The sequence below is a fragment of the Urocitellus parryii genome, chromosome 7 (assembly GCF_045843805.1).
Source record: "Urocitellus parryii isolate mUroPar1 chromosome 7, mUroPar1.hap1, whole genome shotgun sequence".
In the NCBI taxonomy this organism is placed as follows: domain Eukaryota; kingdom Metazoa; phylum Chordata; class Mammalia; order Rodentia; family Sciuridae; genus Urocitellus; species Urocitellus parryii.
The window spans coordinates 143,498,989-143,514,173 of record NC_135537.1 but is presented as its reverse complement, the minus strand read 5'-3'; the positions used below and the strand labels follow the sequence as shown (position 1 = coordinate 143,514,173).

Below are 15,185 nucleotides of genomic sequence, written 5' to 3'. Positions count from 1 at the left end.
AAACTTATTTTGAAAAATTTCAGATTTACAGAGAAATTGCAGAATACAAAGTATTCATGTCTTTTACTCAGATTCCTCACATACTAACATCATTTTACCATATTTATATTATCATTTTCCCCCCTCCCATCTCTCTATATATCTTTATTTGTATCTATTACAAATAGGTTTACATAAGACCCTTTGAAAATAAGTACACCTTTACACATATTTCCTGAAAGCAAACTCCAATGTATACTGTTAACAGTAGGAAATTAACCACAAACACAATACTATTATTTCATGTGTCTGACCATTATCCTTTACAGAAAAGGAAAATATTTATTTTTTATGGTCTAAGATCAAATGTTGCTTTTGTTGTCAATCTGAAAGAATTTCTTAAAAAAAAAAATATATATATATATATATATATTTTTTTTTTTTTTAATTGCAGATGGACACAATACCTTTATTTTGTTTGTTTAGTTTGTTTTTGTGTGGTGCCAAGGATTGAACTCAGGGCCTCATGCATGCTAGGCAAGCACTCTGCCACTGAGCTACAGCCTCAGCCCTAAAAAAATTTCTTAATCTTCTTTTCTTTTCTTTCCTTCCTTCCTTCCTTCCTTCCTCCCTCCCTCCCTCCCTCCCTCCCTCCCTCCCTTTCTTATCTTTCCTAACATTAACATTTAAAATTCTTTTAAACCTTTGGGCAGGAATATTCCAGTATGTTTTTCTCAGTGCATCATAGCAGACAGCAGATGATGTCAATTTGCCCCATGACTGGGGATGTTAGCTAGATCACTTGGATATGGTGATGTCTGAGGTTTCTCCATAGGAGAGTTATTATTTTTCTTTTGGTAATTAACAAGTATCTTGGAAGGAGATACTTTGAAACCATGTAAACATCCTGCAAGCTTCTTTCCTATGGAGTTAGGGTGTGCCACCACCTTGGTTCATTGACATGTTCACCAACCAGGAAGCTCTCCTGGGCTTTGATGTTCAGAGGTTTTATAGGGGGTCTTGTTATGTAGATGTGGCTGACTAAATCATTGGTTAATATGGTTGAATTCAAACATTAGTCCCTCATTCATCCTTGGGGGACTTGGTTTTTCTGGTGACTAACCCCCTTCATGAATGAGTTACCTCAATAGGATGAACTCAAGTATGGTTGAAGGGGTTCATTATTCATAACAAAAACACTCCTATCATTAGGAAATTTTGAAGCTCTGTGCCAGAAATTGGGGACAAAGACCAGATGTATTATGTTGTATATCACACTCTCTAATGTTATTTGATTTCAAAAACAATTTTTACTAAAAACAAATTGAGCAAAATAATTTTGGAATTTTTAAATTGCCTCAGCTCTTACCTACCATTTACAGTTCTCCAGTAGCTCTTTTTTTTTTTTTTTTTTTTGTATCAGAGATTGAACCAAGGGTTTGCTCAACCACTGAGCCACATCCCCATCCCTTTTTAAAATTTTGAGGGTCTTGCTAAGCTGCTTAGGGCCTCAATAAATTGCTGAGGCTGACTTTGAACTTGTGATCCTACTGCTTCAGCCTCCCAAGGCTGGGATTATACTCATATGCCATTGCACCTGGCCAAAGAATGCACATAACCTGACATTCTTTAGATAAATTTCAGTTACCATCTGTAAATTTAGAACATGCCAATTTTTACTATCAAAAATTATTTTAAAAATAGTATTTATTAACCTTTTCTAGTAATAAAACTTTTATTTTGGAAAATTTAGAAAATACGAAAAAACAAATAATTACAGTTACTTTTACTTCCGAGATAACCATTCTTGGTGTTTATATTCTTTTTTTTTTTAATATTTATTTTTTAGTTGTAGTTGGACACAATACCTTTATTTTATTTATTTTTATATGGTGCTGAGGATCGAACCCAGAGCCTCGCACATGCTAGGCAAGAGCTCTACTGCTGAGCCACAACCTCAGCCTGGTGTTTATATTCTTGCAGGATTTTTCTTATTCACATTCATAATTATAAAATGTGATCATAGGGGCTGGGGTTGTAGCTCAGTGGTAGAATGCTTTCCTAGCACTGGGTTCAATCCTCAGTACCACAAATAAATAAATAAATAAATAGAGGTATTGTGTCTATCTTCAACTAAAAAAAAACTTTAAAAACGTCATATTACATGTGTTGATTTATACCTGCATAAATATGATTTTGAAAAGTACAATGGAGCTGGGCATGATAGTACAGCCTGTAATCCCAGCAGCTTGGGAGGCTCAGGCAGGAGTATCAAAGCCAGCCTCAGCAAAAGAGAGGTGCTAAGCAATTTGGTGAACTGTCTCTAAATAAAATAAAAAAATTGGGCTGGGGATGTGGCTCAGTGGTTGAGTGTCCCTAAGTTCAACCCTCAGTACCAAAAAAAGTAAAATGGAGCAATTTAAACCTCCAAAATAATTATGATTGTGGATTATAATTCATAAAATAGAAATCCATGAGTCCATAAATATATATGAATCAGAAGGGAAAGTTTTCCATGTAGTAGAATTCTTATTAGAAGTACAGATAGAAACAGAAAATTAGTACTATCCAGGCATGGTGGTGCACCTGTAATCCTATTGATTTGAGAGGCTGAGGCAGGAGGATTGCAAATTCAAGGCCCGCCTTAGCAATTTAGCAAGGAACTAAGCAGCTCAGGAGGCTGAGACAGGAGGATCTCCAGTTCAAAGCCAGCCTCAGCAATAGTGAGGCCCTAAGCAACTCAGTGAGACCCTGTCTTTAAATAAAATTCAAAATAGGGCTGGGGTTGTAGTTCAGCGATCGAGTGCCCCTGAATTCAATACCCCGTTGGCCCCCCCAAAAAATTGAACTGAATTGTAGAACACCCAGTAGATATGAGAGAATTAGTGTCAGAATACAAAGAGAAAGAAAATTTTGTATTTATTAAAGTAATCTATGGGGGCTAGGGTTATAACTCAGTGGTAAAGCACTTGCCCAGCACATGTGAGGCACTGGGTTTGATCCTCAGCACCACATAAAAATAAATAAATAAAAATAAAGGTATTGTGTCCATCTACAACTAAAAATAAAAATAAAGTAATTATATCTCAAAAAACTGCAAAACATTGTAGCACATCTTTTATCCAAAAAGAGTAGTTATATATATATACACACACACACACACTCATCCCCTGGACCTAACAAGGAAAAACACTAAAAGAACATACAAAGAATATTAACTTATATGTCTATATGATCCATCTTTTTTGTGTAGAACTCAAACTATTAGTTCATTTGATAATTATTTACCTGGTTGTCTCCTAAGTACAAACTTTAGCCTTACATACTACATGGGAATAATATGGAAAATATTAAAAACACAGACAAAAATCACCATAAAAGAGGTATGTTCAACCACTCTATTTAAAAGCAAAGAAGGGGACAAAAGGGGAGAGGAGGGAAAAACCGAAAGATCTACTTCTCCTAGAGGTTTTTAAACATAGCAAGAAATCAAGTAACTCATTTAAGGGCTGGGGGTGTAATTCAGAGGTAGAGAAGGAACTTAGCATATAAGAAAACCTGTGTTCAATCCCCAACACACACACACACACATTCCTAAGACAGTGTTGTGCCTATGTAATACCTAGGCAACCTTCCAACACACCAATGGTTTCCTGAAGGACTACTCAAACCAGCTATTAAGCATATCCAAGAAGATAAGGATTAATTATTTAACTATCACCCATAGGAAACTCCTCAAGGACAGAGAATATGTCTTTCTTGTTCACTCCCTCACTCCCAGCAAATCACAAGGCACTTGGTCCTTAGTAAAATGCAGCTGCATAGCTTAGTGATTAATAACACAGATTTGAAAAGGGAAAGAAGGTAACAAAATCAAAGAGAGTTTCAACTGATTGGTAACTTTTTTTTTTTAATTTTGAGACTGAGTTTTGCTGAATTGCCCAGGCTGGCCTCAACCTTGGGATTCTCCTGGTCTCATCCTCCTGAACTTCTGAGACTACAGGCATGTGCCACTGTTCCTGGGGACAGGTAACACTTTTTTTTTTTTTTTTTTTTTAAGAAAGAGTGAGAGACAGAGAGAGAGAGAGAATTTTTTAATATTTATTTTTTTAGTTTTTGGCGTACACAGCATCTTTGTTTGTATGTGGTGCTGAGGATCGAACCAGGGCCGCATGCATGCCAGGCGAGCGCGCTACCGCTTGAGCCACATCCCCAGCCCCCAGGTAACACTTTTAATTTCTTAAGTTAGGTGATGGGTATTTGTTTTTGTTGTTTTGGTGACACATTCATAAAGAAAGAAAGAAAAGAAAAAGAACACAGGCTTTAGAATGAGACAGAATTGGACCAAAAATCTTAGTTCTGCCATTTTTTAGCTATGTTTTCTGGGGCAAGTCATCAAGACTCAGTTTTTTCAACTATGAAATTTAGTACTGACAACCCTCATAGAATTGTTAAGAGAATTAATTAAGATGACAGCTATATAATGCTTAGTACAATAACTAGCATGCATTAAGTATATAAATGAACCTGGAGGCAGGAGGATTGTGAATTCAAAGCTAGCCTCAGCAACTTAGTGAGACCCTAAGCAATTCAGCAAGACCCTGTCTCTAAAAAAATATATATAAAAAAGGGCTGGGGATATGGTATTAAAGCATCCCTGTATTTAATCCCTGGTACCAAAAAAAAAAAAAAAAAAGTGATGATACTTCTTAACAATTCTTCTTGGAATGATGACAAATTTGAATTAAAGGAGTTAAGTGAGGGCCTTTCTGGGCCAGAAAATATGGATTCCAGAATCAGCTTTTCACTATTATCATAATGATCCTGAACGGTTACTGACTCTCTTTAGGCCTCAATTTTCTCATTAGTTAAGTCAGTTAAAAAAAAAAAAATGGACTACATGCCATCTAACTGCTTATATTATATGCTTTATCAGCACACCTAGAAAACAGGTGTGTAAAACAAGAAAAAATGCACATTATATTAGGTAAGATATAGTATTCTAGAAATGACAGACACATCCACAAATTATCTGTTTTATTGTGTATGGGAAAGCTATGTGGCGAGACCATTCATCTATCTACAAGAACAAAGTAGGACTCAACAAGCCAATGCAGAGCTCAGGAATTTCTAGAACTTGCTGACTTATATACAACATTTCAAAGTCCTTTTTTCTTATATAACTCCATTCATAATGCCCTTGCTTAAAGTCCCAGCAACCCTAAACCTTCAGATAATTCAAGGTAGTATTTCTCTCAACTTCCATAATATCTATCCTAATTCCACATAATTATGCATAACAAAAGATAAACATCTTTATGATCTTATCTCTGACCTACTATGTTAAGAATGGGAAAAAATGGGCTGGGGTTGTGGCTCAGTGGTGGAGCACTTTCCTAGTATGTGCAGGGCCCTAGGTTCAGTCCTCAGAACCACATAAAATAAATAAATAAAGGTATTGTGTCCAACTACAACTAAAAAATAAGATATATTAAAAAAAAAAAAGAATGGGAAAAATGAAGCACACATTCAAAAATGGTTACCAATGATGCTCCTTGGTAACCAAGAGGAAAACAAGTCCTATTCTTGATCCTTGAGAAATTTGCCTACCTTAACACCCATAATTTCTTGATTCTTCACCTAATATCCTTTGAAGAAATTTTGCTTATGTCCCACCACTCCAAGGTCCTCACCAGTTTCAGAAGAAACTACTACACAGTGCTCAAAATTAAGTGAATCACCTACAATAAAAGGCTACTAGTTTCCTAGAAAGTGATGGATTCACTGCTCCTTAATCCAAAATTGCTTAGGATCCCCTAGCAAAATTCAGGCTTGCAACAGGTATTCCATGTTATCTTCAAAGTCCCTTCCCCCTCTATGACCCTTAAAACTCAACCATTCTGGGGCTGGAGCTGGAGCTCAGTGGTACAGTGGTAGAGCACTGGCCTAGCATGTGTAAGGCACAGAGTTCAATCCTAAGCAACACATAAAAATAAATAAAAGTATTGTGTCCATAAACAACTCAAAAAATCGAAGAAGAAGAAGAAGAAAGAAAAAAAAATATCAATCATTCTTCCTCACCTCTCTCCTTGTTTTTTAGAAGAAATCAGTGGGGATTTTTTTTTTAAGAGAGAGAGAGAGAGAGAGAGAATTTTTTAATATTTATTTTTTAGTTTTATTTTTTAATATTTCTTTGTTTGTTTGTATGTGGTGCTGAGGATCGACCCGGGCCGAACGCATACCAGGCAAGCGCGCTATCGCTTGAGCCACATCCCCAGCCCACCTCTCTCCTTAACACATTATTAGAACAACTTTTTCCTGATCATAGTCTCCTACTTTTCACAGAGATCCCCTATGTCTTCAGCAATATCTTCAGAACAGAAAGACCAAAATTTATTTGGAAATTCAGATTTCTTCACAGCTCAATTCATTAGTCTGAAGGGCAGTTCTGGCTGCCTGAATAGCAACAGGCTCCTGCCAAGGTACAAAGCCGCCATCAGGTCTATTCCAACAGGGCAAGCCTTAGAGACATTGTAAAGACCAAAATAATCAGCTTTACTTATGTTTGAAGAACTGAACATGCAGGACAATAGTATCAAGACTGGGGATAATTCAGTATAAGTTACTTCTATTGTTTACTATTTTTTTAACTATATTTTTTTAAAAAAGCATAACATTTTTCTTTATTTATGTTTTGCTTCATCTGGAAAAGAATTTGAGGCAATTAACACCGCTATAACACATAAATCCCATCTAATTTGTGAAGTCATTGGATAATAAAAGACTTTAAAAATCAGAGAACAGGGCTGGGGTTGTGGCTCTGTGGTAGAGCACTTGCCTAACAAGTGTGAGGCACTGGGTTTAATTCTCAGCATCACATATAAATAAATTTAAAAAAAAAAAAGGTCCATCAACAACAAACCAAAATATTTTTTAAAAATCAGAGAATATAGCTGCATGCAATGGCACAAACCTAAATCTCAGCTATTCAGGAAGCTGATATAGGAGGATCTAAGTTGCCTCAGCAACTTAGCCAGATACTATCTCAAAATTTAAAAAATACTAATAAAAATGAGTCAGGCACAGTGGTGCCTACCCGTAATCCCAGTGACTCAGGAGGCTGAGGGAGGAGGATTATAAGCCTCAGCAACTTAGTAAGGTAGTAAGCAAAGTCTCAAAATTAAAATGGTTGGGAATGTAGCTCAATACTAGAGCACACATGTGTTCAATTCACAGTGCTAAAAATAAAAAAATTAAAGAACATGAATCTTCCACATAAAGAGTGACTTCCTTTTTTAAAAAAGTTCAAAATTAGAACAAGAGAGATGGATTACAATGAATTTAGGAATATATGAGCACATTTCATCAATAATTTTACTTTTATAGGGGCATTGAAATGATAGTTACTTTAATGAAGGATTACAAAGATATAATTTACTTAAGAAATGCTCAATGAATCTAAACTAGGGCTTTTTATTTCCCTTATGGCCTACCTATAACCCTGTAAGACTACAAAAGAAATAATGTAGCAGTATGTTTAGAATTAAAATAGGCCTCTGAAAGCTAATTTTAATTGAGAAGTACCCTAACAATAATAAAAACATTTTAGACTATCAAATTTTAAAATCCATGTAAGTCAGTCTACAATCTAAAAGAGGTCCCTTGGGGCTGGAGTTGTGGCTCAGTGGTAGAGCACCTGCCTGGCATGTGTGAGGCACTGGGTTTGATCCTCAGGACTGCATAATAATAAATAAATTGTGTCTATCTACAACTTTTTGGAGGGGCATTGAAATGACAGTTACTATAATCTAATTTTTAAAAAAGAGGTCCTTAACAATGGCAGTTATGAGTATATTTTCTGCATATTTTTAACTGCTCCAAAAAAAAAATCATTTTCATAAGGGCATAAAATTCCAAGCTCTTCTTAAATTATTATACTAATTAAATGTTATATTTAACATAAAGATTGTAGTGCAAATATTATATATAAACATTTTAATAATAAAATCTATAATTTATTACAAATAAAATTTTATAATGAAATAAAGTACAATATAAATTCATTTGAAGTAAAGACTTGATGTAAGTATTAATATTAATGTAGAAAAGAAAAAAATTATTCTTTCTCAGCCAGTTATTTAATGTTCTCTATTTCTTCTATTTTGCCTGAGAAATATTGAAGTGATCTACTAAAAGCAAAGCCACAATTACAACCAAAGACAGAGGCCTGTGATTCATCGTTCAACACCACATGCTACAGTTCTGAGACTCCAAGCTTCTAAGTAGGTCATCCATGAAAAACATAATTCATTACTATAGAACAAATTATCTAGATTTATCCAGTCTACAAATTCCTTTGTATTTTCATCACATCTTGTAAACTTCTAGTTCCAAATGACAGCAAAGTCCTGATAATCATGAAGCAAAAATAACATTCTGAGGTTCCAGTTACAACCCTTTTAGCCATATTGCCTACTTTTTTTTTTTTGGTAACAGATACCCCTTGCTGCACCAAGTGACAAAAGAACTAACGCCTCCTTTTTATTTGTTTCTTTATTAAGAAGAATTGTTGGCCCTTCCTAAGTTACTGTAATTAGAATACATGGAGGAGGCAAGGGTGACCATGGAATTATATTTGTAACTAATAATCTTTAGTATTTGTAGAAGGAAGATTTCACTGATGATATGCAAATGATACAAGACAAAGGCTGTTCCACTGCTACAATCCATCCCTCTCCTTCAAACCAGATCAACACTCGTGCAAAGCTGGTGCCAAAGGAGCATAAAGACAGTAGAAAGCAGGTTTCAAATCATGTGTGAACATGATATAGAAGACTCTATATACAGAACAGACTATGCAGAATGAACTCAATGTATTCAAACATCCTGAGCCACAGAATATCATCTAGATACATTATATGTAAACACAGTGTAATTGAAACTGGAGCAGTTTAATCTTTAAATAGTATTCCAAGAAAGGTCAGAATGGAAAGCAATAAGGCTTTAAAATTACCTTAAAAGGCTTTTTTCTCCCTAAAATAAATGCCAGCTTATACCTGAAGTCTCTTAGACTCAAACCTACTCTACAGCTAAAGAATCATTCCTCAACCACTTCCATACTCTAGAAAAGCCTCTGATGTTTCAAGGAAAAGCTGATTTCTTGACAAGGACTAGAATTCCTAGCAGCCAAAACATGAACTAGACATGGCATTGTCATCCTAACTCACTGGTCTACTTTTACTGCCAGAACACAGAAATTTCCCAGTGCCTCACACATGACAGACAAGTGCTCTACCACTGAGCCACAACCCCAGCCCCAAGCAACTCTAAGGAGCTGGGATGTAGCACAATGGTAGAGCACTTGTCTAGCATGCTCAAAGCCGTGAGTTCAACCCCCAGCATCACATGGGATGGGGACACACACACAGGAGCTAAGGACACAAAAGGAGAGAACTGGAAGAATGCTACTCCTTCAGATCATAACAATGACTACATGAGCCTGGATTTAAGAAAGGAGAATGATGCAGAAGCTAAAGGGAAATTAGGAATTTTCAAAAGAGGATCTCATGAAAATAGAATGGAGACCAGTAGAGGAAGGGTAGGAAAGGGGAGAGACTGTGAAATGAAATCAACCAAATTATTTATTCTATGTGCATGTATAAATGTACCACAATGAATTCCACTCTATGAATAATTATAATGCACCAATTAAAAATAAATTAATAAATAAATAGAAGGCAAACCAGTAGAATTGAGGAAGGAGACGAGAAGGAGGGAAAGGGGAAGTATGCGGGAATGAAATAGAGCAAATTATGGTACATGAACTTATGAATATGTCACAAAGAACCCCACAATTATGTACAACTATAATGCACTAATAAAAGTATAAATTTTTTTTAAAGAGAGAGAGAAAAGGGGAATGATCACATTTTTATGAATGAGAGGAGTCATTTGGAAAAAGGAACTCATTCATTCAACAGACACTTGAATGCTTACTTTGTGCCAAGTCTGTTCTAGCTGCTGGAGAGAGAGCAACAAATAAGACAAATCCCATGCCTTCATGAAGCTTTCTTTTGAGAAATAGGAAAGCAAATGAGTAAATACATTTGGTAATGAGGATATTTCCCAAATCAAGGCCTACTTGTAGAGAATCAATGAAGGAGAGTAGCATGAGAGTGAAGCAAAGGCAAGATCATTAAGAGTCTCGGAGACCTGTATTTAAAAAGTCTGGACTTCACTCTAAGTGAAAGTAGAAATCATTCGAGAATTTTTAAAATGGGTAAAAAGATCCGAGATATTTTTTGAAGGTGATTCTGCCTGCTTCACAGAGAATGAACAAAAGTAGGAGGGAGACCAGTTAAGCAGATATTGCAAAAGTCTAGACCACAACAACTGAAGCTTGAACTAGTTTGGGAAGTTGGGGAGATAAATTAGGTAAGACAAACCAGGTTAGAGGTACCAGATTCTTTGGAAAACAAAATAACAGTTCCATTTTCTTAATGACTTTTACCAGTAGAAGACAAATATATCTCAAGCCTTCATTAATCTACTAATGTAGCAACATGATTTAGATAAAAGGGTAATACAGTGCTTGCTAATTCTACTGTAACAAGGATACCTGTTAAGTATACTAAAGCAAATCTAGTTAAGTATAAATTCTAGCCAACAAATTGACCATGAAAAGTTATGCCCTGAAGAACTGAGTTCTATGTGAGTGTATTTTTAAAGATTTTTAAATTTTTATTTTGGCTTAAGAATAGTAATTGACTTCTGGTCTGGTCTGAATAGCATTTGCTATGTTCAATAATTAAGCTAAGATATATATTACATTTAAGACACTTTCACTTTCTCTGTAACAAATACCTAAAATGTATAGAGAGACAAACTTCTTTGGTCTAAGCTAAATAAACATTAAGCAATTAGCATTAAAGCCTGGATGAATCAGAAGTGGGCCAAAAAAAAAAAGATCCATTGCACCTCAACAGTACAGTAGAATGGTTTAGCTAATAGAATGTTGAAAGTACTCATAACTATTTCAGAACTTCAGTGAATGAAGCTGCTACTGCATGGTTCAGGGACAGAAATTGACAGCAATAAAATGTAACAAAGTGATACAGAATGAAAGAGCAAGTTTTAAAACAATAATACCAGAGAGGATGCTCCATTTTCTTTACTTTTCTGTTCACCTTGGCATCTGAAAACTATGCTCACTTAAGCAAGCAAGTGATAATTCAAATTGCTACCACTGTTTTCTAATATTAGTGGTATAGATAAATCCATGTATCAGATCCATATTAAAATAGCTTTGGTCACACTTAAAGAGCTAACAACTAACAGATACTTTCTTTAAATCTCCAAAAATAAAGTCTCAAATATTTCCCCCCAAATATCAGCTTTTTGAATGACTAAATAAAATTATATACTTTAATTAAATGTACTCTATTTCTAATATTTTAAAAATGAATATTTACATTTATTTATTTATTTATTTATAGTAGATGGCCTAAAGCTTTTGATTTCAACCTCTTTAAGTGTCACCTTCAAAAACTAAGACTTTGTCTTGTGTCAAGTTTCCCCCTGTAATCAGAAAACTCTAATATATAGTTTTATTAACTCTTTTCCTTGCTTTCATTTCTACAGAATACAGCTTGTGATTTTTGTAATAAATATTTGAATTACTTTACATATTTCCTTTTTTAAATATTTTTTTGTTGTTGGGGCTGGGGATTTGGCTCAAGCGGTAGCGCGCTAGCCTGGCTATGCGTGCGGCCCGGGTTCGATCCTCAGCATCACATACAAACAAAGATGTTGTGTCCGCCAAATACTAAAAAATAAACATTAAAAAAAAACTGTATAAAAAAATATTTTGTTGTTGTTGATGGACCTTTATTTTATTTATATATTTATATGTGGGGTTGAGAATCGAACCCAGTGCCTCACATATGGGAGGCAAGCACTCTACCACTGAGCTACCACCCCAGTCCCTATTTTACATATTTCTAAATAAACAACACCTTTAATGTTTTAACCAAAATGTCTGAAGGCTGATGATGTATCTTACATATCAACAACTTTTTTGTAATATTTATTTATTTATTTAGTTGTAGATGGACATAATACATTTATTTTATTTATTTATTCATTTTTATGTGGTGCTGAGGATCGAACCCAGGGCCTCCCACTGCTAGGCCAGCAACTACCGCTGAGCCACAACCCCCGCCCCTATTGACAACATTTCTATTTAGATCTTTTATATACCAACAATATGGAATTGCTTCCTATATTCAAAACTAAACCTAGGATCTTTTTTCCCCCAGTGCTGGGGACGGAACCAAGGCCTTGTAGATGATAGCATGCAAGGCAAGTACTCTACTATTGAGCTACATCCCCAACCAGAGTTTTCTTTTTCTAAAAATTAGCATAAAAATTACTATACTATAAACCCATTTCAAGATACAGTTAAGGATCGGCTTTCTAAGCAAGTCACCCACTTTCTCTAATCTTGCTCCAAATGTATCTTCATGAATCATGTTAAATAACACCTTTCTGAAATTTATCAAGAAAATCCATGAAAAATACAATTAAATAGTTATAACTTAAAATTCATTAACTGCAAACTAAACATAAACTATGGCTAAGCTTGCTTCAAAATTCTGATTCTAAAGGAAGATATCTCCAAACAGCAGATGAACAGAAATTTCAACAAACAATTCAGAGAGTAAATATATGTTAACTTTCGGGAGCGCATAGCAGAAACTTCAAATATGTAACGTAGTTTAGGAAAAAAAAAATGCTTAAAATCAGCAATGGCAGCCAGGTGCAATGGCGCACACCTGTAATCCCTGTAATCAGCCTCAGCAATTTACGAGGCCCTAGCAACCTGGTGAAACCCTGTCTCAAAAAATAAAAAGTGCTGGGGGTGCAGCTCAGTGGCTAAGCACCCCTGAGATCAATCCCTGTTAAAAAGAAAGAAAGAAAGAAAGAAAAAAACAGCAATGGAGCATTAATTAATGATTCAAAACCAAACAACTCCAGCCCTCCCTAGCCTACTTTCTTTTTATTTTAATCCTGGCAACTGAGTCATGTAACTGACACAATGGTATTAAAAAGTCCCTGCTGCTGGACGCCATGGCACATGCCTGTAATCCCAGCAGCTCCAGAGGCTGAGGCAGGAGGATCGTGAGTTCTCAAATCCAGCCTCAGCAATTTAGCCAGGCCCTATATAACTCGGGGAGACCCTGTCTCTAAAAGGGCTGGGGATGTGGCTCAGTGGTTGAGTGCCCCTGGGTTTACCCTAATACCAAAAAAAAAAAAAAGTAAAAATAAGAAAAGTCCCTGCTGTTCTATCTATATGTCACCGAGCAGAAGCATCTCTCTTTTATTATATCCGCTATCCGCAAAAGGTGAAATCTTATAATCTCGCAGGGTTGGGATCGTGTGTGTCTTGTGGTCGTGGTGTGTGTGTGTGTGTGTGTGTGTGTGTGTGTGTGTGTGTGTATACCTGCTGGAGTCTTGTATGCCTGCTGATATTTATAAATTAACTACCAAGTAATCGTGGAGTAAATAATGGTTAAAAAAGTAGGAAGAATTAGGTTTTAGGGTAACTATCATTGACTCAACTAACGGACTCTCCCCAGATAATTATTACTAATTGAGTACTTGAAGTTGAAAGTAAATGTGCAGTACCAGGAGTTACTCCCATACAAAGCACAAGGATCTCTATGAAACGCCTCCTCCGCAGCCACCACCACCCGGCCTTAGGGATCGAACACCCGGACCTGGCGCAGGTTAGGCAAGTGCTCTACCACCAAGCTAGACTACAGCCCAGCGCTCTGAATCAACGCACCGAGAAAGCGAGGACCGCCAGCGAGCGCAAAAAGGAAGAGAGAGAGAGAGAGAGAGAGAGAGAGAGAGAGAGACCTGACCTTGCCCCCAAGTGGCACAGTTCTGCACCCCTCCCCCTAGCTTCCCCGGGAGTCGGCTCCCGCAATCCCAATTGGTTAGGCTGCTGTTCCAGCATCTACCAGGCAGTGACTGACAAGGGAATCTCCACAGAAGAAGAGAGGGTGAAAGGAGGCGGCCTGGGAAGCGCTGAGGCCCAGGAGGAAAGGACGCGAGGAGGAGCAGGATGAGAGGACCTTCGGAGGGATGAGGACGGGTGTTAGGGGATAAAGGAGACGAGGCTTGCGACGAGCACTGGGGACAGGAAAGGGAGATCTGGGGAGGGCCCGGGTGCGGTGAGAGGATAAGGGCCGCCGGCGGGTAGCCGAAAGGGAAGAGCGAAGGAGCTGGGAGGCCTGGTGGCACGGAGAGGACAGCCGACCTGCGAGGGGCGAGGAGGGTCAAGGCTGAGGCAGGAGAAGGACAAGGGCGGCCGCGGCCAGCCCGGGCGCGCGGACTCACGTTCTCCCACCAGCAGGATCCGCACGTCTTTCTTCATGTCGGCGGCTCGCAGGGGCCGTGCTTGGCCCGCACGCATGGAGTGAACTCCTCTGGCCAAGAGCGCCCAGCCCACGGCGCCGCTCTCCCCACGCTGCCAGCACCACCTGCCAGCCTCTCCAGTCGCTCCGCCCGAACCTCGGCCGCTGGGACCCGCCGCACCTCCTCCTGGGCAGCCTCCCCGCTCGGGAGCCCGAACAGAGCCAGCTCCGCCCCTCCCGCTCCGCGGGCGGTGGCGGCCGCGCGGCCGACGGCATGCGGCGAGGGACACGCGCTTTCGGAACGCAAACGCTCTGCATGCCTGCACAGCGCCCCCGCCGTCAGGCTTGCGGTAGCACAGGGGCCGGGAGCCTAACCCACTCCTATATGAATACAGCAGCCAGTGATATTCCTTGGTCACCGGATTTGAGTACCAGATTCCCTGGTTTAACCCCATATATTTTACAGAATTGGGAGCGGAGAATTTTCTTATCCAAGGTCACATAGCTAGAGCTTGTCAATGACTCAGAGCAGGGTTCTCGCCAGACGATAGGCCCCAGGAGGGCAGCGACCTGCCTACCTGGTTTTTAAGTGTATCCCCATCTTATTAGACATATCCTTCAGAAGATACTTGATTGAATGGGATGACTGGCTCCCAAGGTCTGGCCCTGTACACCACCCAGAGCCCATCACTGTACCTGCTTTTTGCCTTTATGTCTATAGGATACAATTATAAAATGTTAGTTTTTATGCTGTACAAACAGACCAATTGGCCAGGCCCAGTGGCT

At 38.0% G+C, this 15,185-nt stretch overlaps 1 protein-coding gene across 9 annotated transcripts in view; it reads right to left on the bottom strand.

The window, feature by feature from the left end:
* Rhot1 (ras homolog family member T1) overlaps window positions 1–14,798 on the bottom strand; it is a 71,311-nt gene extending 56,513 nt beyond the window's left edge. For 5 of the 9 annotated variants that reach the window (XR_013343881.1, XM_077800410.1, XM_077800407.1 and 2 more), the window contains exon 1: window positions 14,383–14,796. Coding sequence is in view for 8 of the 9 variants with exons in the window: in XM_077800410.1 (XP_077656536.1) it covers window positions 14,383–14,458 (76 nt within the window). In the remaining variant the exon portion in view is untranslated. Of the gene's footprint in view, window positions 1–14,382 lie in introns of all 9 variants that reach the window. The other 4 variants (XM_077800412.1, XM_077800413.1, XM_077800414.1 and 1 more) reach the window with 3 other exon arrangements.
* Window positions 14,799–15,185: the final 387 nt, after the last annotated feature.